Raw genomic sequence first — 26,390 nt, 5'->3', positions numbered from 1 at the left:
GCACGTGGTACACTGTAGCCGGAGGGGAAAATCACTTTCAGACATGATGGCACCACGTATGTGACCTCTCTCACCAATTAAGTATTAAATAGGCGAGAGACCACCCTGCAGCACCGCACCGCAAGGGCTTTAGCAGAAAGAACAGGGACAGTAATAAAGCTGACAGTTTAGAGAAGAAAAGTTACAGGCAGCGCTAGCACAGTCACATACAATGCAGAGAAATAACAATTCCTGCACTAACAGCGCTGATCACTCAACTACACAGACACAGGGCCTGGTAGGACACAGCGCTGCATACACAGACCTGAGCCACAGCGGAGGAGAGGTATGCGGGGGGACCCAGACCACGATGCTTCCTTCCAGACTTCCAGCAGCGTTCACCATGCGTTGCAGAGAAGATGGCCGCCGAGGAGCAGAGAGAAGCTGGCCTGGGGGAGGAGCGCTGACACAGGACCAGTCAGCACAGTGCAGAGAGGGCTGTGTGCAGCGGGGGAGGCGCCGGCTGTGAGACAGGGAAGGCGCGCTCCCCTGGCATGCATTTAACCCCTGGGACGCCGCAGCGCTACCGCTCTGCTGCGGTCCGCTGTCCCAGGGGGTAGTGGAAAGCGCAGGTTCAGTACCTGGCTCCACGCTGCAGCCAGTCCCCAGGGAGCCCCCTGCCTGAGGACTTAGGACCATGTGACCAGCGGGGACCCACCGCGGGACCCCGCTGCTTACCTTTGTCCCCCTTGGATCCGGCCATGGTCCGGAACATCTGGGGTCACCGCTAGCTGTGACCCCAGATGCTCACCAGCATCCCCGGATCGGTACCGGCGTTCTGGTACCGGCGGGGGTGTAGGGAAGACAGCATGGACGTCAGGACTGACTGTCCATGCTGTACATCCAGATGTGCAGCCACAGCTGCACTGAAGAAAGCTTCAGGGGCTCTTCTAGCCCCCACTCCGACAGGTGCACCCGACGCCGGCCGGGCACCAAACTAAACTGAGGTGCCTTGGCCCGGGGGCGCGGTATAGGAGGGGGACCTAGTGCATCCTGGGAGGCTGAAAGCTTAACTCTTTGGTGCCCTGCGACTGACGTCACACCTATACCCCAAGGTATCCTGTGGATACCCTATGGACCCTGAAGTAGAAAATATAATGTCCGTATAAAGATCCTGTTTTCACTTTGACGCTTGTGTTATTCATGCTCAGATTTGATCACTATTCCCAGCCTTAGGCCAGATCCTCTCTCCGCACCTGCCTACTGACAATCTGCCCTCTTATTGGTCATCCAGGAATGATTCTCACACACATCGGTGGCCAATATGGAAGAGCTTTGGTAGAGCAGACTCTCAGGAGTGTGGTCTGGACTAGTGGCCCCTCTGCGCACACATCTTCTGACAGGGCCACCAGTGATTTCCATGATGTCAAAAGGACGGTGATCAGGTGTCACATTCATTTCCACCCATTCACATGCTGACCGCGGGGTGGAGGTTCCTCAAACACACATACAGCTCAGACGACATCTAGGAACCATTACAATGACAGACCAGTGACAATTACACTCAGCCGTGTCTAGCACAGGGGATGTACAGTTTATGTGAGCTCCGGGGACCGGCTATGGCAAAGTACAGAATTTACTGATTTAATAAGGATACATTCATTTAATATTTACAATGGTTAGTGTGGCATTAATACGAGAGAGAAAGTCTCTGCTGTAAGAGAAGTATAAGTCCTCTGCTTACCTCAGCTCCTTGGCGACATCATTGTGCTCAGTGTCCTCCAGGATTTCGGGAAGACTGCTGATAATATGTTGCTGGACGTCAGCTGGAGCCACAGTAACCAGCTGCATTATCTTAGATGTCAGCTCCTACACACAACACAGCACAAAACAGATCATTGTCCAGGTACAGGCAGCAAACCGGCCACACACAGTGCTCATCAAAGCTTTACCCAACACACGGCTGTGATTATTGTACAAAGTGCGTTCCGTCATGGGTCACCTTATGTGATGGAGGGTTATATTCCACTCCCCCTGGGAAGCAGGAATCAGACTCCTCTTCTTCCCTATAACCCACCTGCTCCTTGTCAGGGCGGTTCCAGTGCCCACACAGGAGGTCAGACACCGGCCCTCGCCCCTTCCAGGCACCGGTCCTCGCCCCTTCCAGGCACAAAATTAATTTGACAAAAAAAAAAGTATTACAAATAATCTGTTCTACATTCACTCATTGTTAGAACTGTACTGTTCAACCGAGGCTTTGTAGAGTCTGCAACATATACAGAGATTACCCAGGAATGAAAGCACAGGACTCGGTTCTGCTCAGTCACTTTTACACTTCACTTTATTATCCGATCAATGTGTAAAAACAACATAACTCCTTCACTGCTAAGGACAAGTGGGACTCATCCTAAGCACTGCAGGGCATCAAATGGGGGGCAATTTACCTAAAAGCTCCTTCCTTACATTTAGAGTAGCTCTGACCCAGGTGGGGTGATGATGAAGCCTTTGTGCCCGGGTTGTGATGTCATCATTAAGTCCCACCCATTCAGGGCAAAACACTGCAGAGACTTTTACAAGGCAGATATTACGGGATGAAGCATTGAAAGTGCTCCCCCCCCCCCCAACATACTCAGGGGTACCCTCATCTGGGAGAGGAGTCCCCTCATTAATATGAAGTGACCACTGAGGAGTAATTCTCTGGTGGTCATGTACAGAAATCATTATGGAGCCCAGCCCAAGTTAGCTTCAATAGACTCTGGAGCTCCCTTATGCCGCGTACACACTAGCTGATATTTTGAACGATTGAACAATAACAATATATAGTTATCGCTCAAAATATCGGCTAGTGTGTATGCGAAAAATGACCAACGATGCGCGCTCCCCCTGGTTGTTTGCGATAACCCCAGTCAGCTGTACATCCAATCTGGGGATATCGTGAGCGGTGCCATGCTGCTGAATACAGCATGGCCCTGCTAAGCCGTTGTCCGTCGCTGGTCGGCATCGGCAAGTGTGTATACACCCCGCCGATCACTATATCGTCACATACACACATCGTGTAGTGTGTATGCAGCTTTACGGGAAAGAGCAGAGTCCCTGCTTTCAAATGATGCGGCCCCTAACTGGTTACTGTCATGGTGATGACCAGACAATGACACCCGGTACATCAAACAGTGATCGGAAGTCCGGAGATGGGAAGGGGAAATAGGGGAGGGGGGTGTTAATGGCCAGATCTCCCCCATCCTGTCACCAACACACACAGGGGTCCTTTCATGTCATGTGGAAGGTTGTTTCATTTTCAAAATGGTAGAACTTGTTGGGGTATTTTCACTACACGTTTCAGGTGTTTCATTCAAAAAACAGAAGTATGACCATTTCCAGGTTTTACGTGTAGAATGCGTCTTATTGCGGATAAGGAAAGATGGATTAATGTAGAAGCAAGAACCACAAAGTGACTGAAAACAAATACACACGTTTGCCCTTAATTCACGTAAAGTTTCAATAACAAACACTTGTTGGCCATGTTGGGTAGACCGTTCCTTGCTGCGTGAGGAGAAGAAAGGAAACTAACGCTATTTTCTCAAAATTCAACAGGCTTCTAAAAAAAAAAACAAGTTGTATAAAACATGGCTGATATCGGAACGTGACCAGCCCCAAAAAAGTGCCAAGGAGGCTCAATGGTAAATAGATTACAGAGGAAAGGATGTGCTGCAGGGCACAGATAGTAATATACAGCTCCGAGTCATGTACACGGCAAACACTGAATATACTACCTTGCCACTGACTACAAGGTCCAGCCACTTCAGCTGGTTGATGATGAGACGAGGAATACTGATGCCATCGCTGCCAAAACTGTAGAAATAAAAGAGAGAGAATAAGAGAGAGGTCTGAGAGGAAAGCGTGTAGCAGGCGTGTAGCAGACGTCACCGCACAGGACGCAGACTGTACCTGTCATACAGAAATTCCGGGAGCTTCTCAAACAGCAGGTTTATAACCGGCTCCTAAACCAACAGAAATAAGAACATGAGGGAGTGACACGGCCAGACAGGATGCTTGTACCCGCTACCATATATTCCAGGATAACTTCCCCTCCATTCCCTGTATGTTAGAACACACCTGTAACATCTCCATGCCCAGGAGAATCTTTATCAGGCTGTCGTGAAATGAACCGACAACTGGGTTACTAGAAGAATGAATTATACGTATTAGATTGGGAAAGGCAGAAATGTAAATGTGAAAATACAAAGATGCTCTGTAATTACATCTTTATCCCGTCTGGCTGAACACCCTGCTGCGAGGTGCGGTCACGTACCATGCGCTAGTTATGTGCTGATGCATGAAGGGGTTACACGGATTTAGTGACACTAGATCTGAGCATCTAGCAGACTTTAGGCGTTTATAAGGGACACAATTATGTGAATGTCCATTGTGATAATTTATAGCAGCTCACTCTGTGTGTTCTGCTGATAGGAGAGAATTGCCCCACGCTGAATAATAAACAATTTCAGAGTCTTCTAATGAGGTGTGCAGGTACGCCAGAGAAACGGGGGTCAAGCGAATTACGGTATAGACACTCACATCCCTACTGCTCTGCTAGTGACAGCCGGCACCCGGAATAAAACGCTGGAGCCGCCGGCAGAAGGTAAGACCCCACCAGATCACCAGAGACAGTCTGCTGACAGTTCATTATTTCAACATGTCAGCCGTGTAAACATGATGAAAGTCAACGTCCTTATGCCGACAAAGCATACCACACCCATCTATCCCACGCTCCCCTGCAGGCGCTACAGATGACCCAGCATGCAGTAACCATTAATTGCCGCACCTTGCGTCCTCGTCTGGATTACAGCGCCCACACGGAAGAAGACAATTCCTAAATCGCTCGCGGTCTTCAATGTGTGATTCCAGTCCATTAATGAACTCTGAGATTACCTATACATAAAGGCAGAGACAATAATACATACATATATTTAGGCACATTGTACACATTGAGGAGAGGGTACACAATAGTGTGACTGCAGACGATACATTGTTCTGTGAGTGAGCGAGAGGGTGTCTGCCAGCAATGCCACCATACCCACATTTGGATATCCCGGGTGCTTCCTCAGGGCTTGCTGAAGCGTCTTTTGGAAAACTGTTTGATCCACAGCTGAAATAAATGAATATATTGTAGAATTAGATAAATGTAACATCAGGTCAGCAGAGGTATAAGAACAAGTCACAGCAGAAATCCCCCCGGACTGAAGGGGATAAGCTGTGGTGCCCAGTGTCCGCCCCAGGGGGTGAATCGGCAGAACGAGGGCAGCGCAGGTCTCCGCACCAGTAGCGCTGGCGTACAGCAGGACACAGAGCGTAAGCGGAGGTCAGAATAAACAGACATTCTGCTAATCTTACTCCATTCCTGACCGCTACGATATCTGTGCTCAGCTGGTTTCATGGTGAGATTTTAGGATGCTGGACGTCATTATGAGATGAAGGTTTCTACTTCGTTACTTACTCTGTTGTATGTTATGGCATATTATTACCTGCGTCCTCAAAAACACTATTTACATACCACTCACAGGAGAGAAAATAATAATAATTATTATTACTATTATTATTATAGTGCAGCCAGGGTCAGGAAAGAGGATTTTTAATAACTTCCATTAAGTTATTTTCTCTGAGCTCATAGGGGAACAGTGGAGACACAGAGATAGAGAGAGTACATACAGGAGTATGGGCACTTTACATGTCTATAGCACCTTCCCTCTATATCCCCACCTATAGGGACCTGAGTAACTAACATACATGGTGGCCCAGCAGTCAGTCACCTCGTCCCGGTAACTGCATCGGCTCCAGCGCAGTACTCTGACGGAGCGGCGGTGTAACAACCGTACCCCCAATCCTAATCCCTCCCCCAAGTGCCTAACCCTAACCCTCTCCCCTCTACAGCCTAACCCTAACCCTCCTCGCATCACTTACCCCTGTCAGCATCCTGTGAATGTCAACATTTCAGGTGTCAACATTGTGGTAAATGTCGACCATGTTACTAGTTCCTGAACAGGGCTGAGTGGAGCAGACAGGGAGGATAGTCTCACGCCTTGGCGGCTGCCGGGCTGGGAAATCTGACTGTTCTGTCCCAGGCCAGAGCACCTCGGTATCTTCTGTGGACGCCCCGGCTCCTCCTGATAGCTAGCAGCCTCCAGTTGCATCCGCCATGAGCTCTGGTGACACCATGGAGCAGTTGCTGCCATTACAGACTATGAAAGGTGGGTGAGAGATAGGGTGGCGGAGGTGAATACGGATATCGCTTCTCTGGTGTCACCATGGAGCAGTTGCTGCCATTACAGACTATGAAAGGTGGGTGAGAGATAGGGTGGCGGAGGTGAATACGGATATCGCTTCTCTGGTGTCACCATGGAGCTGTTGCTGCCATTACAGACTATGAAAGGTGGGTGAGAGATAGGGTGGCGGAGGTGAATACTGATATCGCTTCTCTGGTGTCACCATGGAGCAGTTGCTGCCATTACAGACTATGAAAGGTGGGTGACAGATAGGGTGGCGGAGGTGAATACGGATATCGCTTCTCTGGTGTCACCATGGAGCTGTTGCTCCTATTACAGACTATGAAAGGTGGGTGAGAGATAGGGTGGCGGAGGTGAATACTGATATCGCTTCTCTGGTGTCACCATGGAGCTGTTGCTGCCATTACAGACTATGAAAGGTGGGTGAGAGATAGGGTGGCGGAGGTGAATACTGATATCGCTTCTCTGGTGTCACCATGGAGCTGTTGCTGCCATTACAGACTATGAAAGGTGGGTGACAGATAGGGTGGCGGAGGTGAATACTGATATCTCTTCTCTGGTGTCACCATGGAGCTGTTGCTCCTATTACAGACTATGAAAGGTGGGTGAGAGATAGGGTGGCGGAGGTGAATACTAATATCGCTTCTCTGGTGTCACCATGGAGCTGTTGCTGCCATTACAGACTATGAAAGGTGGGTGACAGATAGGGTGGCGGAGGTGAATACGGATATCGCTTCTCTGGTGTCACCATGGAGCTGTTGCTGCCCATTACAGACTATGAAAGGTGGGTGAGAGATAGGGTGGCGGAGGTGAATACTGATATTGCTTCTCTGGTGACACCATGGAGCTGTTGCTGCCATTAGACTATGAAAGGGGGGTGACAGATAGGGTGGCGGAGGTGAAGTTATGCAGAAGATGAGGAAAAGGATTGGAGAGACGAAAAATCTTATTTCTACGCTGGAAGATACTACCAATCCCATTCCAGCGCAGTTCACCTCTCGGGAATCTCAGATGGTGCCAGCAAAATCTTGTCAACATGGAGGAGTTGACGCCTCCGTCACAGTAACATTCTCCTGGTTTGTTTCCCCGGGAAGGAGGAGGGTAATAATGCTGAACATGTCCTAGAATCCTGGTTGAACAACACTTTTGGATGGGATGCATTCACCCCTCAGTTTGCCGGTGAAAAAGCTCATTGTACACCCATAAGACCATTTCCCCAGGGGCTCCTCCGCAGACTTTCAGCTCTAAGCTCCTGCCTTATAAGGACCATGATGCAGTTCTGCGAGTCGCCAGGAACAAAGGGTCCTCTGAAATTTAATGGACAGCGGATTGCTATTTTCAAAGACTTTTCTGCAGATGTACAAAAATCTAGATTGCGACTTGTGCAGGTTAAGAGACGGTTGTAGGATTTACAATTACCCTACGCTATGGTATTTCCAGCTTGACCTTGTGTGGTCTCGGGGGGGATATCGAATTCGCTTCTTCATTACTCCCCACGATGTTACTTCCTGGCTTCATCTTCAGCCTCCAGTGCGCAACAATTCTCTGGGGTTAATCTCCTCCACCTGAGTATTATGGTACAATTTCTGTGCAATTTGATTTGTTGCTGCCTTCATCTATGTCATTTGTCTTGCTTTGTGTTCTCCATTGTCTGTTTATTATACCATGGGCCTATTTATATCTTCCTGCTTTGTGTTCTCCATTGTCTGTTTATTATACCATGGGCCTATTTTGTATCTTCCTTTGTTACAGCATTGTCTGGCTTTCGGGATGATCCCAGGTGGCACATTACTTCTGGGCTGGTTGAGTATTGCCCTTATTGCACACGGGTGTAATCTCCCCCCAGTTGAATTAACCTAACCTTAATTCAATTTGCATTACATATTGTTCTGCTTAGTGAGTTAGTTTTTTGGGTTTAGCTCGTGTGTTAGGATGTAGACGTACCTTGGTTGGGGTCTGGCATGTGGGGAGGTTTGTGCTGGGAAGTTGCTTTTTATTTATTTATATTGTATGTGCAACATACTTACAATTGTTATGGAGGTTGGTTGGAACCCCATGGGCTCCTTCCTCCCCTAGTATTGTCCGGGGATCTGAGATGTGCCCAGGTTTTCTGTATGTACCCTCTTTTTACTCTATGGCGAAGATCTTATAATTGAACGTTCAGGGACTGAACGATAAAATACAGCGATCGTTAGTTCTGCGACAGGTTAAGGCTGAGTTCCTGGTATTGTTTGTCTCATTTGGTGGCTAGCAAAATTTTGTCCCTCAAAAACCCCTGGGTGGGTTGGTCTTACCATTCTAACTCTAGCGGGGTGTCGGTACTTATTCATAAATCTTTGTTTTGTCTTAAAGTACAGGTGGACCCTCTTGGTCACTTTGACTCCCTTAGCGGTACAATCCACGTCTGCCATTTTGTTTTAATGGCAGTTTATATTCCCGTCCATTTTCTTCTGACAGTCTTCAAAGGCTCCGAATTTTTAACTAATTTCCCCACTGCCCCAGTAATTTGTACTGCGGACTTTAACGCTGTGTTAGAGACTCTCTAGATAGATAGAGAACTAGACTCTAGTGATTGCTCAGTTCACCCAGAGGCTAGATGTTAGTCCGCATTGATCTGGTGTTAGTATCCCGGTCACTTCTCAAGTAGCTTATTTGTCTCGTGGTGATTCGGACCACTACCCTTTGTTGCTGGCATTTAGTTTAAATTTACCTAAAGGGGCCTTCTTTTTGGAGACTGAATCCCTTTTGGCTGTCACAAATGGGGACGGTGTCCAAACTCCTAGCTGCCTGGGACGGTTTCTTTACTGAAGACTTTATAGGGCAATCGGCCACATTAGTCTGGGAGGCATTTAAGGCCTTTCTCCGGGGTACTTTGGTATCTAGAGTGGCTCAGATAAAGGAGTTCCACAGAAAGAGGGAGGAGGAATTGGAGAGGTGGTGTCGTGTTCTAGAGGAGAGGTACACGGTCAGTCAGCTCCTAGCTAATAGGGTTGAGGGTTCATTGTAGACTTGGACTGACTTTCATTAATATCCATCGTTTATTTACAACGTACCCATGATGGTGAGGCAGATGCTTTGGTCACGTCTCTGGAGGAAGCTAGAACGCATGAGTCTGGAAGTGGGTGATGGATGGATGTATAGGATGGATCAGATTGTTATTCTCCTGTCCCGTGGCCAGGGCCTATGCAAGTGGATTTGCTACAGATCCATTCTTTGGGTAGGCCCACCAGACAGGGCTGTACACACTCTCCCCACTTATTTGCCATTGGCCTGTGCTATCCATGGGGTCATGGCCTTGGGATCGCGGGGAAAAACTTGTTCTCTATGCTGATGATTTGTTATTGCTTTAGTCAGACATTCATTTCGGACATTTCTTCTGGTAACAGTAGATAACTTTGGATAATTTTCAGGTATATAGTATAACTGGTAAAAGTCCCTGTAGTTCCGTTCGGTATATAGTTCTAAAGTATGATAAAGTATGGTCTATTTGGCAGTCTTCCCAATGTGCCCTGGAGCTGGGGTCTGCTTTAGTCTAATATTTGGGCAGGGATTCTAGGATGGTGCACACCTGCCAATTCTCTGTGAGGAAAGCATGCCAAGGAGATGCCAGGCTCTCTGGGGATTAGCAACTTCAGGGCCCAGAACACATGGCCACTATTCAGGAGGACAGACCACTAAGGCGTGGGACTGACATGGCCACCAGCCCCCACACTTACCTCCTCTGGAACACTGCTGGCTCTGTACTGTGCAGCACCGGTCATCAGAGGCTGGCAGTGACTGCAGGCTTCTCCCAGCCACGTAAGGGGAATGATGCACCTGAAAGCCGCACCTTTGCTATGTGGTCAAGCACAGGTGTGCACAATGGCGCGGTGCAGTGTGGAGACCCCTTATCACTACCTGTCTACATTGACATCACCGCAGGCAATCAACTCCTACATAGGTAGCGGGGGGAGATAGTGGTATGATACCTCATTAGTCTGCTTGTTGCATCCTGCCATGGTTATTGGGGTTTCACAGACACTCACAAAAACAAACAACTGAGTTTCCTGCAGTAAGGGGAAACAAAAATGTCAAACCCCTGTTTTTGCCTTTGTATTCAATGATACTGCGTCACCCATTGAATGAAAGATGAGCTTAATTAATAAACATTCTGAGGATTTGGGGTTTGAATGTGAGAAACCCAAGAAGTAGTGGATTGGTGCCCACTGGGTTATAGGCTGGTCTGGTGCCAGCCACTCAGCAGGAACTTACACCCAGACAAGAGGCGGCACCCCTACCTTAGTGAAGGACTCCATTCCTGCCCCTTACCAATCTCATTCTGCTGCTCGCCAGACTTCAGCGTCACCCCAGAAGCGCTCAGCATCTGTACGAAGACGCTGTCATTCTTCACCACTTCATCCTGAGGCTTCAGCTTCTTATTACTGATACGTCGTTTCTTAGTTTCTGAAAGAGGAATTATGCGTAATCATTTCTACATTTACCCCACAAGACAATAAACATCACACAGGTTCTATGCATCTATTTTGAAAAACATGTAAATGAGTTGGTGAGGATAAAAGACAAAAGTCAATCATTCAGGCTGCATACACATCAAAGGAGAAATCTATGTTATAAAAGCACAGTCGTCCCCTTATTAAATCAAGGGGGGGGGGGGCATGGTGTTTGGCATGGGCGGGTAGAACTGTCGCTCGGTGCTGCATGCCAAATTGCAGGGCAAAAAGAGAAAAAAATGAGTATTTGGGAACAATCTAAAGTTTAAACTTAGTTTCTTTCAGTTAGGACCACTTCTCTGCTTTAGTCTATGGGGGATTTTTTGGTAGGCATAATTTAGACTTGAGGTTTGTTTTATTAGGTAGCTCTTGTTCCAGGGTATGTGCTTTTGGGGTTCAGGTAATTGAGAAAGTTAGTTTTTAACTATTAGCCCACAATTGTCCCTTTATATACAGATGTGCCCACATACTGTACATCTATCCTCCGTGCCCTACAAGTTGCGCCACATATAACGTGGGAACTTATTGTGAATCGGTAGCGCCGAGCGTCTTTTTGTGTGTCTTTATACCTTCAAATACCTCTTATATGCACAGCGATGCAATTAGATAGCACAAGCAGCTTCTGCTGATTAAAATGATATGCAATTAGATAGCACAAGCAGCTTCTGCTGATTAAAATGATATGCAGCATGCCTATGTTCTGTGAGCAAGTGCGGGTGTATCTGCATGCAAAATGGTACGTTACAGTGTTACAGACACTAACACTGTAACGTAGCGTTTCGTATGCAGATACACCAGCACTCGCACACAGAATAAAGGCATGCTGCATATCATTTTAATCAGCAGAAGCTGCTTGTGCTATCTAGTTGCATTGTTGTGCGTATAAGGCGCATTTGAAGGTAAAAAGATGCACAAAAAACGCTTGGTGCTACCGAGTCACGCCACGGCATGGCGCAACTACAAAGGCTGTTTAACGTGCAAGGAGGCTAAATGTATGTGGACCCATCTGTAGATAGGAAATGTCAACTTGCTGCGCATGCTCAGTAGGTGCCTCCTGCCGAGGGTGTACAGTGGCTTCACTAACATGGCTGGCATTAGCGGCGGTGGGACCAGACGGAGGTAGTGGGCGTTGGTGGCAGGACGCGACGGAGGTAGTGGGCATGGCAGCAGACCAGGATCCGAGAGGATCCAGGCCCTGCCAGCCATTCAGCAGTGTAACGGCAGCAGTGCCAATTTAAAAAAATGGCTACTCAGCTCCATTTTTGAATTTCAAGATGGCCACCGCAAGCGAAGCCATCGCCCCGCCCCATTGGCTGGCTTGTGTAAGCCAGCGAGAGGCAGTGGCTGGCAGTCAGCAGGGAAGGAGCGTGAAGAAAGAACACGCCAGAAGCCCTGATTGGGCGATGGCTATGAAAAAGAGCTTAAAGGCCGCCGTCCAGGTGAAGATGCTGTATAATAAACTATTATTGAAATATTAAAGTGTATTGTGTTTATTTTAATATTTCTTTTGCAGGTGAACTAAAGGTACCAGCTGACCCATAATGCCCTGCATGCTGGTACTTGTAGTTCTCCAAGTACCAGCATGCGGGGGAGGCTTGCTGTGACACGTCATTTAAAAAAAAAATTCACTTATTTTAATTTTTTTTTAACACAGATGCATGGACGGATCTCACTGATCAGGCTATACATCTGTGTCTTAGATTTTTTATTTTATTTTCCTCGGATGCATGCCACACGGATCGCACTGATTCGTGTATGCAGTCAGCGATCTTTAGATCTTGCACGATAGTTCTTATGTCAAAATATGCTGTTTAAGCACCAGATCGTGTCCTGGAGTGCCGGGGAGAGTTCAAGGGAAATCGTTCACGATATTGCATCATGAGCACATCGTCCCCTGTGTAGGGGCCTTAAGAAGCAATTCAAGGCTGGGACCATCAGTGAGCCCCTCTGTCCCCCGTTGCTGCCCCTGTGCACTGCCCCGCACACCTGCAGCCTGCCCCCACAGCCATCTCTCCCTGTATCTGTACATTCTGCAGTGTATGAGTTATGTGGACTCGGTCTCCTGTATCTGTACATTCTGCAGTGTATGAGTTATGTGGACTCGGTCTCCTGTATCTGTACATTCTGCAGTGTATGAGTTATGTGGACTCCCCCTCCTGTATCTGTACATTCTGCAGTGTATGAGTTATGTGGACTCCCCCTCCTGTATCTGTACATTCTGCAGTGTATGAGTTATGTGGACTCCGCCTCCTGTATCTGTACATTCTGCAGTGTATGAGTTATGTGGACTCCGCCTCCTGTATCTGTACATTCTGCAGTGTATGAGTTATGTGGACTCCGCCTCCTGTATCTGTACATTCTGCAGTGTATGAGTTATGTGGACTCCCCCTCCTGTATCTGTACATTCTGCAGTGTATGAGTTATGTGGACTCCGCCTCCTGTATCTGTACATTCTGCAGTGTATGAGTTATGTGGACTCCGCCTCCTGTATCTGTACATTCTGCAGTGTATGAGTTATGTGGACTCCGCCTCCTGTATCTGTACATTCTGCAGTGTATGAGTTATGTGGACTCCGCCTCCTGTATCTGTACATTCTGCAGTGTATGAGTTATGTGGACTCCGCCTCCTGTATCTGTACATTCTGCAGTGTATGAGTTATGTGGACTCCGCCTCCTGTATCTGTACATTCTGCATTGTATGAGTTATGTGGACTCCGCCTCCTGTATCTGTACATTCTGCAGTGTATGAGTTATGTGGACTCCGCCTCCAGAATCTGTACATTCTGCAGTGTATGAGTTATGTGGACTCCGCCTCCTGTATCTGTACATTCTGCAGTGTATGAGTTATGTGGACTCCGCCTCCTGTATCTGTACATTCTGCAGTGTATGAGTTATGTGGACTCCGCCTCCTGTATCTGTACATTCTGCAGTGTATGAGTTATGTGGACTCCGCCTCCTGTATCTGTACATTCTGCAGTGTATGAGTTATGTGGACTCCGCCTCCTGTATCTGTACATTCTGCAGTGTATGAGATATGTGGACTCCCCCTCCTGTATCTGTACATTCTGCAGTGTATGAGATATGTGGACTCCCCCTCCTGTATCTGTACATTCTGCAGTGTATGAGTTATGTGGACTCCGCCTCCTGTATCTGTACATTCTGCAGTGTATGAGTTATGTGGACTCCGCCTCCTGTATCTGTACATTCTGCAGTGTATGAGTTATGTGGACTCCACCTAATGTATCTGTACATTCTGCAGTGTATGAGTTATGTGGACTCGGTCTCCTGTATCTGTACATTCTGCAGTGTATGAGTTATGTGGACTCGTTCTCCTGTATCTGTACATTCTGCAGTGTATGAGTTATGTGGACTCGTTCTCCTGTATCTGTACATTCTGCAGTGTATGAGTTATGTGGACTCCGCCTCCTGTATCTGTACATTCTGCAGTGTATGAGTTATGTGGACTCCGCCTCCTGTATCTGTACATTCTGCAGTGTATGAGTTATGTGGACTCGGTCTCCTGTATCTGTACATTCTGCAGTGTATGAGTTATGTGGACTCGGTCTCCTGTATCTGTACATTCTGCAGTGTATGAGTTATGTGGACTCGGTCTCCTGTATCTGTACATTCTGCAGTGTATGAGTTATGTGGACTCCGCCTCCTGTATCTGTACATTCTGCAGTGTATGAGTTATGTGGACTCCGCCTCCTGTATCTGTACATTCTGCAGTGTATGAGTTATGTGGACTCCGCCTCCTGTATCTGTACATTCTGCAGTGTATGAGTTATGTGGACTCCGTCTCCTGTATCTGTACATTCTGCAGTGTATGAGTTATGTGGACTCCGCCTCCTGTATCTGTACATTCTGCAGTGTATGAGTTATGTGGACTCCGCCTCCTGTATCTGTACATTCTGCAGTGTATGAGTTATGTGGACTCCGCCTCCTGTATCTGTACATTCTGCAGTGTATGAGTTATGTGGACTCCGCCTCCTGTATCTGTACATTCTGCAGTGTATGAGTTATGTGGACTCCGCCTCCTGTATCTGTACATTCTGCAGTGTATGAGTTATGTGGACTCCGCCTCCTGTATCTGTACATTCTGCAGTGTATGAGTTATGTGGACTCCGCCTCCTGTATCTGTACATTCTGCAGTGTATGAGTTATGTGGACTCCGCCTCCTGTATCTGTACATTCTGCAGTGTATGAGTTATGTGGACTCGGTCTCCTGTATCTGTACATTCTGCAGTGTATGAGTTATGTGGACTCGGTCTCCTGTATCTGTACATTCTGCAGTGTATGAGTTATGTGGACTCGGTCTCCTGTATCTGTACATTCTGCAGTGTATGAGTTATGTGGACTCGTTCTCCTGTATCTGTACATTCTGCAGTGTATGAGTTATGTGGACTCCCCCTCCTGTATCTGTACATTCTGCAGTGTATGAGTTATGTGGACTCCGCCTCCTGTATCTGTACATTCTGCAGTGTATGAGTTATGTGGACTCCGCCTCCTGTATCTGTACATTCTGCAGTGTATGAGTTATGTGGACTCCGCCTCCTGTATCTGTACATTCTGCAGTGTATGAGTTATGTGGACTCCGTCTCCTGTATCTGTACATTCTGCAGTGTATGAGTTATGTGGACTCCGCCTCCTGTATCTGTACATTCTGCAGTGTATGAGTTATGTGGACTCGGTCTCCTGTATCTGTACATTCTGCAGTGTATGAGTTATGTGGACTCGGTCTCCTGTATCTGTACATTCTGCAGTGTATGAGTTATGTGGACTCGGTCTCCTGTATCTGTACATTCTGCAGTGTATGAGTTATGTGGACTCGGTCTCCTGTATCTGTACATTCTGCAGTGTATGAGTTATGTGGACTCGGTCTCCTGTATCTGTACATTCTGCAGTGTATGAGTTATGTGGACTCCGCCTCCTGTATCTGTACATTCTGCAGTGTATGAGTTATGTGGACTCCGCCTCCTGTATCTGTACATTCTGCAGTGTATGAGTTATGTGGACTCCGTCTCCTGTATCTGTACATTCTGCAGTGTATGAGTTATGTGGACTCCGCCTCCTGTATCTGTACATTCTGCAGTGTATGAGTTATGTGGACTCCGCCTCCTGTATCTGTACATTCTGCAGTGTATGAGTTATGTGGACTCCGCCTCCTGTATCTGTACATTCTGCAGTGTATGAGTTATGTGGACTCCGCCTCCTGTATCTGTACATTCTGCAGTGTATGAGTTATGTGGACTCCGCCTCCTGTATCTGTACATTCTGCAGTGTATGAGTTATGTGGACTCCGCCTCCTGTATCTGTACATTCTGCAGTGTATGAGTTATGTGGACTCCGTCTCCTGTATCTGTACATTCTGCAGTGTATGAGTTATGTGGACTCCGCCTCCTGTATCTGTACATTCTGCAGTGTATGAGTTATGTGGACTCCGTCTCCTGTATCTGTACATTCTGCAGTGTATGAGTTATGTGGACTCCGCCTCCTGTATCTGTACATTCTGCAGTGTATGAGTTATGTGGACTCCGCCTCCTGTATCTGTACATTCTGCAGTGTATGAGTTATGTGGACTCCGCCTCCTGTATCTGTACATTCTGCAGTGTATGAGTTATGTGGACTCCGCCTCCTGTATCTGTACATTCTGCAGTGTATGAGTTATGTGGACTCCGCCTCCTGTATCTGTACATTCTGCAGTGTATGAGTTATGTGGACTCCGCCTCCTGTATCTGTACATTCTGCAGTGTATGAGTTATGTGGACTCCGCCTCCTGTATCTGTACATTCTGCAGTGTATGAGTTATGTGGACTCCGCCTCCTGTATCTGTACATTCTGCAGTGTATGAGTTATGTGGACTCCACCTCTGTATGTAGAAATGATCAGTAACAACCATTGTTAAATCCAGCAAATGTCTCACTTACTGGTGGTGCTACCGAGCTCCTCATGATCTTCTGACTTAGACAGCCGCCGTTTTGCCATCATTGCAGTTTTATAGAGAAAAGATTATCCCTGAAACAAAAATGAAAACACACAGTTGGGCAGAGAAATCACAATACAGGATGAGATCTGAAGCAAAGCCTCCTATCCCGATGTTCCCTGAGAAGCAGAACTGTGGGGTCCGTTCCTGTTACCAACTAAAATGTATCAGGACCTGGAGAATAAGAATAGGGGGTGTGACCATGCAGGCAGGATAGTGGCATCTGATTGGATATCCTCACACATGGCCGCCAGACTTTCTGTGGGGAGGGGCGTGGCCTCACAGCACCCCCCCACACACCACACCTTTCCATCATTCTAGGGGGTGGGCCCAGCACTCATGGTGATGCCTGGCTGCCCCCAAGCTCTCCCCGCACTGTAAATAGAGGTCGTGTGCATGAGCAAGACATCTGTTCATACTCTGCTCACAGCCACCCCCCCAACTTTAAACCAGGACACTGCAGGAGCATAGCGTGAGGGAGGGAGCCACGGACCATCGGCCGAGAACGCTAATATAAGACTAAAAACCGTCCACAGTCCTGTACACAAACATCTTCAGAGCTCTGACCACATCAATAAGAAGAAAACGCTCCATTGCGTACAGTGGGTGTATAATATCCACCAATACAATGGCGTGTGAGACTGACATGGTAAAAGCCCTACAGACAACTCTCTAAGTGGCATATTTATTAATGTATGCAGCCAACCCCCGATAATAAGGACCTTATTGCTGCAATTTGCATCAATATGGAATCTCTATTCGCCCAAATGAAATTATTATTGAGCTGCAGGGAAAGTAAAGATCACTTTACTCTCTATTCGGCCAGCTACTGCGTTACTGCGCATGAGCAACGTCGGCACATGTGCGAGCAGGCAGCAGCGGGGAGGGGTCTCAACAAATCAAATGTTGCAAAAATAGCCCATAGGCTACAACCGGCAAACGCCATATAAAGATGGCGTTACCTGGAAGGGCCAAGCTCCGGACAGCAAAACCTATGGGAGTGGCTTGTGCTGTAAGGAATAGAGGAACCACGGCAAATATCGGAGATATCTGCCACAGTCCCACCATGTTACATCCAGTGGATCCTTAATATACGTGGGCACCCCGTGAAAACAGGTTTCTTCATGGTATATCCTGCAATTATTATTAGATAAATAGGCCCCTAACAAAAGTGCCTGAGGCTCTGCTGAGTCCCAGTACCAGTATGACCACTCGCCAGGGGTTCCTATATGCTCCCAGCAGGAGGGAGACTAAACTTCAAAATGGGCGACGCAGCTGCGGACGGCGGCCTGTGCAGACAGGCGTTGACCGTAGTGACTGGGTTCCCATCCAAAGCCAACAAAGTCAGCAGGATCCTAGGAAAGAGGTGCTGCCACCGCTCATATAATGTACAAAAGGGAGGGGGGTTTAACCCCCTATTGCTCCTCAGCACACTGAATTATACTTGCAACAATATATGAACACTATATGGTAATAGAACATCAGAGATATTAGTTGCATGCATTTGCAAATACATGGGAAGCTGCTAGGCCACATCACGGCTTCTCTGTCACTAGCAGTCCCTAACATTAAGGGGTTCACGTCCGGGTCGCAGAGCACCCCAAAAAACGTCCAGCCCAGGACCCCCCCAGGGCATCACACGAAAATGGAAAAAGAGTGACAGTGCAGTGTAAAGTATAGATGTGTGCGAGTAGTTAAGTGTTGAAAAAGAGGTTAAAATATATGTGAAAAAAATTACATGAATAAAAAACAAACATAAAAGTTGATGTGAAAAGTAACTATGAGTATAAAGTGGTGATGCCCTGAGGAGGCCCAGCCAGAGTAGCCTCGGGGGCTCTACGCCAAAACGCTCACCCCAAATCTCTGAAGTTCTATTACCATATAGTGTTCATATATTGTTGCAAGTATAATTCAGTGTGCTGAGGAACAATAGGGGGTTAAAACCCCCTCTCTTTTCTACTTGGTATGACCCCTTCCTTTCATGCACCTGAAAAGTACTACCAGATTGATTGAGCAGCTGCCATTTTTTTGTTTGTGGTCATGAGATGCATGAATGAGCCAGTATTAGAAGGGCATGCTGGTTCTAGTAGTGCTAGTTGGAGTTCCCAGGGGTGACTCCCAGGTAAGATGGCTCTCAATTTGGATGCATTTATGTATGTGCCTTTATCATGAAGCCTTACATTTGCCTATATATATATATATATATATATATATATATATATGTGTGTGCCTTTATTATGTGGCCTTATAATTGGTATATATTACATTTGGGGTGAGCGTTTGGGCGTAGGGCCCCCGAGGCTACTCTGGCTGGGCCTCCTCAGGGCATCACCACTTAATACACAGTGGACCTCATTCAGAGCTGCTCGCAAAAAGCGAGCGTTCGCTCTGAATGAGGGCGGACTCTTATCTTTTAGCCGGCCACCTGGCTGCTCGCTAAGCTGTGTGTGACCACCCACAGCTTTTGCGAGCGGCCAGGTGATGGTCACGATGGTTGCGACCATCGGGCTTGCGACGAGACCCTTGTGGTAGGGTGTCGTCTGCCGCAAGCCCCAGTGAGCTTTCTGCTCTAACAGAGCAGGAAGCTCACTACTGACATCACGAGTGATGTCAGTAGGCCCGCCCCCAAACGGCAGGTGTTCCTTTGGGAATGCCTCCGTTTGGCCAGCCACCCCACCGACCCGCCTACAAAACAGGGTGAGCTGTCGATCAACACTGACAGCCGCCCCGTTTGTAGCGAGCCCCGGAGCGAGTGAATTTCTCACTCGCTCTGGGGTTTGCACGTGCGCAGTGCCCCACCATCGACCCGCTTGCGAGCGGGTCTGAATGAGGCCCTTAGTTACTTTTCACATCACCTTTAATGTTTGTCTATTATTCGTGTAATTTTTCACATATATTTTAACCCCATTTTCAACACTTACTAATTAGTCTTACACATCTATACTTTACACTTCACTGTCACCCTTCTTTCGTGTGACGCCCTGGGGGGGTCCTGGGCTGGACATTTTTGGGGGTTCCCTGCTCCTGGACATGAACCCCTTAGTGTTAGGGACTGCTAGTGACAGAGGCCTAGCAGCTTCCCATGGATTTGCAAATGCATGCAACCAATATCTCTGATGTTCTATTACCATATAGTCTTCATATATTGCTGCAAGTATAATTCAGTGTGCTGAGGAACAATAGGGGGTTAAACCCCCCTCCCTTTTCTACTTGGTATGACCCCTCCCTTTCATGCACCTGAAACGTACTACCAGACTGATTGAGCAGCTGACATTTTTTTTATTTGTTTGTTTGTTTACCGTCATATCATCTATACTACCCAGAAAATACATAGAGCTACATAAGCAGATCTGCCGTATACCATACAGCGTCCCATGTGGGCACTTGGTAACAATGACAGACTTTCTGGCTGGGAGATACAGAGGGGAGAAGCTCAGGCTTCATTTGCTGTCTTACAGCGTCCAAGCTCCTATGCGCACCTCTACATGCCATTCTTCCTGGGTCCCCCAATGGATGTTAGAGAAATGGGAATTATGGGAAAAGACAGATAGGGATTATGGTTCCTGAAAGAGGAATGACTGGTACAGAGAGAGGGAATATACCGGTAGTTACTGAGAGGATGAGGAGGGTACAGCCTAAGCCAGGGATTACTGAAGGAGTATAGCAACAGCTACAGCTGGAGTGGATTATGGGATGGACTAGGGGTTGACATCAGAAGCCCACCATCAAATGATGGCTGAGCTTCCGCCACTGAAACTTTCGATGCGATGGGGGTGGTGATTATGATTAGTACAGTCTGACAGGAGGGTGACTATGGGTAGTACAGTCTGACAGGAGAGTGATTAGGGGTAGTACAGTCTGACAGGAGAGTGATTAGGGGTAGTACAGTCTGACAGGAAGGTGATTAGGGGTAGTAGACTGACAGGAGGGTGATTAGGGGTAGTACAGTCTGACAGGAGGGTGATTAGGGGTAGTACAGTCTGACAGGAGGATGATTAGGGGTAGTACAGTCTGACAGGAGGGTGATTAGGGGTAGTACAGTCTGACAGGAGGATGATTAGGGGTAGTAGACTGACAGGAAGGTGATTATGGGTAGTACAGTCTGACAGGAGGGTGATTAGGGGTAGTAGACTGACAGGAGGGTGATTATGGGTAGTACAGTCTGACAGGAGGGTGATTAGGGGTAGTAGACTGACAGGAGGGTGATTAGGGGTAGTAGCCTGACAGGAGGGTGATTATGGGTAGTGAGCCTGACAGGAGGGTGATTAGGGGTAGTAGACTGACAGGAGGGTGATTATGGGTAGTACAGTCTGACAGGAGAGTGATTAGGGGTAGTACAGTCTGACAGGAGAGTGATTAGGGGTAGTACAGTCTGACAGGAGAGTGATTAGGGGTAGTACAGTCTGACAGGAGAGTGATTAGGGGTAGTACAGTCTGACAGGAGAGTGATTAGGGGTAGTACAGTCTGACAGGAGAGTGATTAGGGGTAGTACAGTCTGACAGGAGGGTGATTACGGGAAGTACAGTCTGACAGGAGGGTGATTAGGGGAAGTACAGTCTGACAGGAGGGTGATTAGGGGTAGTAGACTGACAGGAGGGTGATTATGGGTAGTCAGCCTGACAGGAGGGTGATTAGGGGTAGTAGACTGACAGGAGGGTGATTATGGGTAGTACAGTCTGACAGGAGAGTGATTAGGGGTAGTACAGTCTGACAGGAGAGTGATTAGGGGTAGTACAGTCTGACAGGAGAGTGATTAGGGGTAGTACAGTCTGACAGGAGAGTGATTAGGGGTAGTACACTCTGACAGGAGGGTGATTAGGGGTAGTACACTCTGACAGGAGGGTGATTAGGGGAAGTACAGTCTGACAGCAGGGTGATTAGGGGTAGTAGACTGACAGGAGGGTGATTAGGGGTAGTACAGTCTGACAGGAGGGTGATTAGGGGTAGTACACTCTGACAGGAGGGTGATTATGGGTAGTACAGTCTGACAGCAGGGTGATTAGGGGTAGTAGACTGACAGGAGGGTGATTAGGGGTAGTACAGTCTGACAGGAGGGTGATTAGGGGTAGTAGACTGACAGGAGGGTGATTATGATTAGTACAGTCTGACAGGAGGGTGATTAGGGGAAGTACAGTCTGACAGGAGGGTGATTAGGGGTAGTACAGTCTGACAGGAGGGTGATTAGGGGTAGTAGACTGACAGGAGAGTGATTAGGGGTAGTACAGTCTGACAGGAGGGTGGTTATGATTAGTACAGTCTGACAGAAGGGTGATTATGGGTAGTACAGTCTGACAGGAGGGTGATTAGGGGTAGTAGACTGACAGGAGAGTGATTAGGGGTAGTACAGTCTGACAGGAGGGTGATTATGATTAGTACAGTCTGACAGAAGGGTGATTAGGGGTAGTACACTCTGACAGGAGGGTGATTAGGGGTAGTACAGTGACAGGAGGGTGATTAGGGGTAGTACAGTCTGACAGGAGGGTGATTAGGGGTAGTAGACTGACAGGAGAGTGATTAGGGGTAGTACAGTCTGACAGGAGGGTGATTATGATTAGTACAGTCTGACAGAAGGGTGATTATGGGTAGTACAGTCTGACAGGAGGGTGATTATGGGTAGTACAGTCTGACAGGAGGGTGATTATGGGTAGTACAGTCTGACAGCAGGGTGATTAGGGGTAGTAGACTGACAGGAGGGTGATTAGGGGTAGTACAGTCTGACAGGAGGGTGATTAGGGGTAGTAGACTGACAGGAGGGTGATTATGATTAGTACAGTCTGACAGGAGGGTGATTATGGGTAGTACAGTCTGACAGGAGGGTGATTAGGGGTAGTAGACTGACAGGAGGGTGATCATGGGTAGTCAGCCTGACAGGAGGGTGATTAGGGGTAGTAGACTGACAGGAGGGTGATTATGGGTAGTACAGTCTGACAGGAGAGTGATTAGGGGTAGTACAGTCTGACAGGAGAGTGATTAGGGGTAGTACAGTCTGACAGGAGAGTGATTAGGGGTAGTACACTCTGACAGGAGGGTGATTAGGGGTAGTACACTCTGACAGGAGGGTGATTAGGGGTAGTACACTCTGACAGGAGGGTGGTTATGATTAGTACAGTCTGAAAGGAGGGTGATTATGGGTAGTACAGTCTGACAGGAGGGTGATTAGGGGTAGTAGACTGACAGGAGGGTGATTAGGGGTAGTAGACTGACAGGAGAGTGATTAGGGGTAGTACAGTCTGACAGAAGGGTGATTATGATTAGTACAGTCTGACAGAAGGGTGATTATGGGTAGTACAGTCTGACAGGAGGGTGATTATGGGTAGTACAGTCTGACAAGAGGGTGATTATGGGTAGTACAGTCTGACAGCAGGGTGATTAGGGGTAGTAGTCTGACAGGAGAGTGATTAGGGGTAGTACAGTCTGACAGGAGCATACCTCCCAACATGACTCTCTCCAGGAGGGACACAATGCTCTGGTCCTGGACTTCCCTGGTAATTTATGGTTGGTGGAGGCTCCAGAGGCGGGGCTGCAGTACAGTCCAAAATTCAAATAGGGGAGTCACACCAACTGCCAGTAATTCCCAGCCAGTGATGTTTGGCAGTGTGTGAAATGACAGTTGGTGTGACTCCCCTATTTGAATTTTGAACTACGCTGCAGCCCCACCTCTTACCAGGGAAGCCCAGGACTAGAGCATTGTGTCCCTCCTGGAGAGGGTCATGTTGGGAGGTATGCAGGAGGGTGATTATGGGTAATACAGTCTCGCAGGAGGGTGATTATGGGTAGTACAGTCTGACAGGAGGGTGATTATGGGTAGTACAGTCTGACAGGAGGGTGATTATGGGTAGTACAGTTTGGCAGGAGGGTACAGTGTGACAGGAGGGTGATTATGAGTAGCACAGTCTGACAGGGGGGGGCGGGGGGGAGTGATTATGGGTAGTATAGTCGGACAGGGGGGTGAGCATGGGTAGAACAGTCTGAAGGGGAATATAGCTAGTACAGTCTGATAGGGGGGTCATTATGGGTAGTACAGTCTGATCGGGGAGAGAAATGAGTAAAACAGGCTGACGGGGGAAGAATATTATTGGCAGCAGAGGCTGACAGGGGAAGGGGGTTTATTATGGGTAGCACAGCATGACCAGGGTGGATTATTATGGGTAGCACCTTCTGAAAGGAGGGGGGGGGTTATATTGGGTAGCACATCCAGACAAAGGGGATTATTATGGAAAGCACGTTCTGACAGGGGGGAGTGGTTATTACGGGTATCACATATTGACAGGGATTATTATGGGAAGCTCATCCTGACAGTGGGGATTATTATGGGAAGCACAGTCTGATAGGGGGGGTTATTATGGAAAGCACCTTCTGACAGGAAGGGCAGATTATTTTGGAAGGCACAGTCTGATAGGGTGAGGGGTTTATTATAAATAGAACAGTCTGATGTGGGGGGGGGGGTGGTTTATTATGGATAGCACAGCCTGACAGTAGAGGGGGGCATTTTTATGGATAGTGCAGCCTGACAGTAGAGGGGGGGGTTAATATGGATAACACAGCCTGACAGTAGAGAGGGGATTATAACGGGTAATACAGTGACAGTAGAGAGGGGGGATTATTATGGGTAGTACAGTGACAGTAGAGGGGGGGTTATTATGGGTAGCACAGTGTGACAGTAGAGAGGGGGGGTTATTATGGGTAGCACAGTGTGACCGTAGAGGGGGGCTATTATGGGTAGCACAGTGTGACAGTAGAGGGGGGTATTATGGGTAGCACAGTGTGACAGTAGAGGGGGGGGTATTATGGGTAGCACAGTGTGACAGTAGAGGGGGGTTATTATGGGTAGCACAGTGTGAGAGTAGAGGGGGGGTGTTATGGGTAGCACAGTGTGACAGTAGAGGGGGGGATTATTATGGGTACCACAGTGTGACAGTAGAGGGGGGATTATTATGGGTAGTACAGTGTGACAGTAGAGAGGGGGGTTATTATGGGTAGCACAGTGTGACAGTAGACAGGGGGTTGTTATGGGTAGCACAGTGTGACAGTAGAGGGGAGGTATTATGGGTAGCAGTGTGACAGTAGAGGGGGGGTATTATGGGTAGCACAGTGTGATAGTAGAGAGGGGGGGTTATTATGGGTAGCACAGTGTGACAGTAGAGGGGGGGTTATTATGGGTAGCAGTGTGACAGTAGAGAGGGGGGGTTATTATGGGTAGCACAGTGTGACAGTAGAGGGGGGGTTGTTATGGGTAGCACAGTGTGACAGCAGAGGGGGGGTATTATGGGTAGCACAGTGTGACAGTAGAGGGGGGGTTATTATGGGTAGCACAGTGACAGTAGAGGGGGGATTATTATGGTTAGCACAGTGTGACAGTAGAGGGGGGTAATTATGGGTAGCACAGTGTGACAGTAGAGGGGGGGTTTTATGGGTACCACAGTGTGACAGTAGAGGGGGGGTTTTATGGGTACCACAGTGTGACAGTAGAAGGGGGATTATTATGGGTAGTACAGTGACAGTAGAGGGGGGTATTATGGGTAGCACAGTGTGACAGTAGAGGGGGGGGTATTATGGGTAGCACAGTGTGACAGTAGAGGGGGGGATTATTATGGGTAGCACAGTGTGACAGTAGAGGGGGGGATTATTATGGGCAGCACAGTGTGACAGTAGAGGGGGGGTGTTATGGGTAGCACAGTGTGACAGTAGAAGGGGGATTATTATGGGTAGTACAGTGACAGTAGAGGGGGGTATTATGGGTAGCACAGTGTGACAGTAGAGGGGGGGGTATTATGGGTACCACAGTGTGACAGTAGAGGGGGGGATTATTATGGGTAGCACAGTGTGACAGTAGAGGGGGGGATTATTATGGGCAGCACAGTGTGACAGTAGAGGGGGGGTGTTATGGGTAGCACAGTGTGACAGTAGTAGGGGGATTATTATGGGTAGCACAGTGTGACAGTAGACAGGAGGTTGTTATGGGTAGCACAGTGTGACAGTAGAGGGGAGGTATTATGGGTAGCAGTGTGACAGTAGAGGGGGGGTATTATGGGTAGCACAGTGTGACAGTAGAAGGGGGATTATTATGGGTAGTACAGTGACAGTAGAGGGGGGGTTATTATGGGTAGCAGTGTGTGACAGTAGAGGGGGGATTATTATGGGTAGCACAGTGTGACAGTAGAGGGGGGGAGGATTATTATGGGTAGCACATTGTGACAGTAGAGGGGGGTTATTATGGGTAGCACAGTGTGACAGTAGAGGGGGGGATTATTATGGGCAGCACAGTGTGACAGTAGAGGGGGGTTATTATGGGTAGCACAGTGTGACAGTAGAGGGGGGGTATTATGGGTAGCACAGTGTGACAGTAGAGGGGGGGTATTATGGGTAGCACAGTGTGACAGTAGAGGGGGGGAGGATTATTATGGGTAGCACAGTGTGACAGTAGAGGGGGGGAAGATTATTATGGGTAGCACAGTGTGACAGTAAAGGGGGGGAGGATTATTATGGGTAGCACAGTGTGACAGTAGAGGGGGGGAGGATTATTATGGGTAGCACAGTGTGACAGTAGAGGGGGGGAGGGTTAGTATGGGTAGCACAGTGTGACAGTAGAGGGGGGTTATTATGGGTAGCACAGTGTGACAGTAGAGGGGGGGTATTATGGGTAGCACAGTGTGACAG

The 26,390-nt window shown here is 48.1% G+C and overlaps 1 protein-coding gene across 3 annotated transcripts in view; it reads right to left on the bottom strand.

Moving 5' to 3' along the window:
- FANCD2 (FA complementation group D2) overlaps positions 1 to 26,390 on the bottom strand; it is a 251,017-nt gene that overhangs the window by 211,410 nt on the left and 13,217 nt on the right. For all 3 annotated transcript variants that reach the window (XM_088479530.1, XM_088479531.1, XM_088479532.1), the window contains exons 2-9: positions 16,677 to 16,764; positions 10,569 to 10,703; positions 5,058 to 5,125; positions 4,802 to 4,908; positions 4,093 to 4,159; positions 3,925 to 3,977; positions 3,750 to 3,828; positions 1,724 to 1,848 (exon numbers count right to left, since the gene is read on the bottom strand). In XM_088479530.1, coding sequence (XP_088335656.1) covers positions 1,724 to 1,848; positions 3,750 to 3,828; positions 3,925 to 3,977; positions 4,093 to 4,159; positions 4,802 to 4,908; positions 5,058 to 5,125; positions 10,569 to 10,703; positions 16,677 to 16,737 — 695 coding nt within the window. In that variant the 5' untranslated portion in view covers positions 16,738 to 16,764. The remainder of the gene's footprint in view (positions 1 to 1,723; positions 1,849 to 3,749; positions 3,829 to 3,924; positions 3,978 to 4,092; positions 4,160 to 4,801; positions 4,909 to 5,057; positions 5,126 to 10,568; positions 10,704 to 16,676; positions 16,765 to 26,390) is intronic.

The sequence above is a fragment of the Taudactylus pleione genome, unplaced genomic scaffold (assembly GCF_031769625.1).
Source record: "Taudactylus pleione unplaced genomic scaffold, aTauple2 ptg000239l, whole genome shotgun sequence".
Lineage (NCBI taxonomy): Eukaryota > Metazoa > Chordata > Amphibia > Anura > Myobatrachidae > Taudactylus > Taudactylus pleione.
The sequence above is the reverse complement of the archived record's forward strand: the minus strand, read 5'-3'. Positions and strand labels throughout refer to the sequence as shown.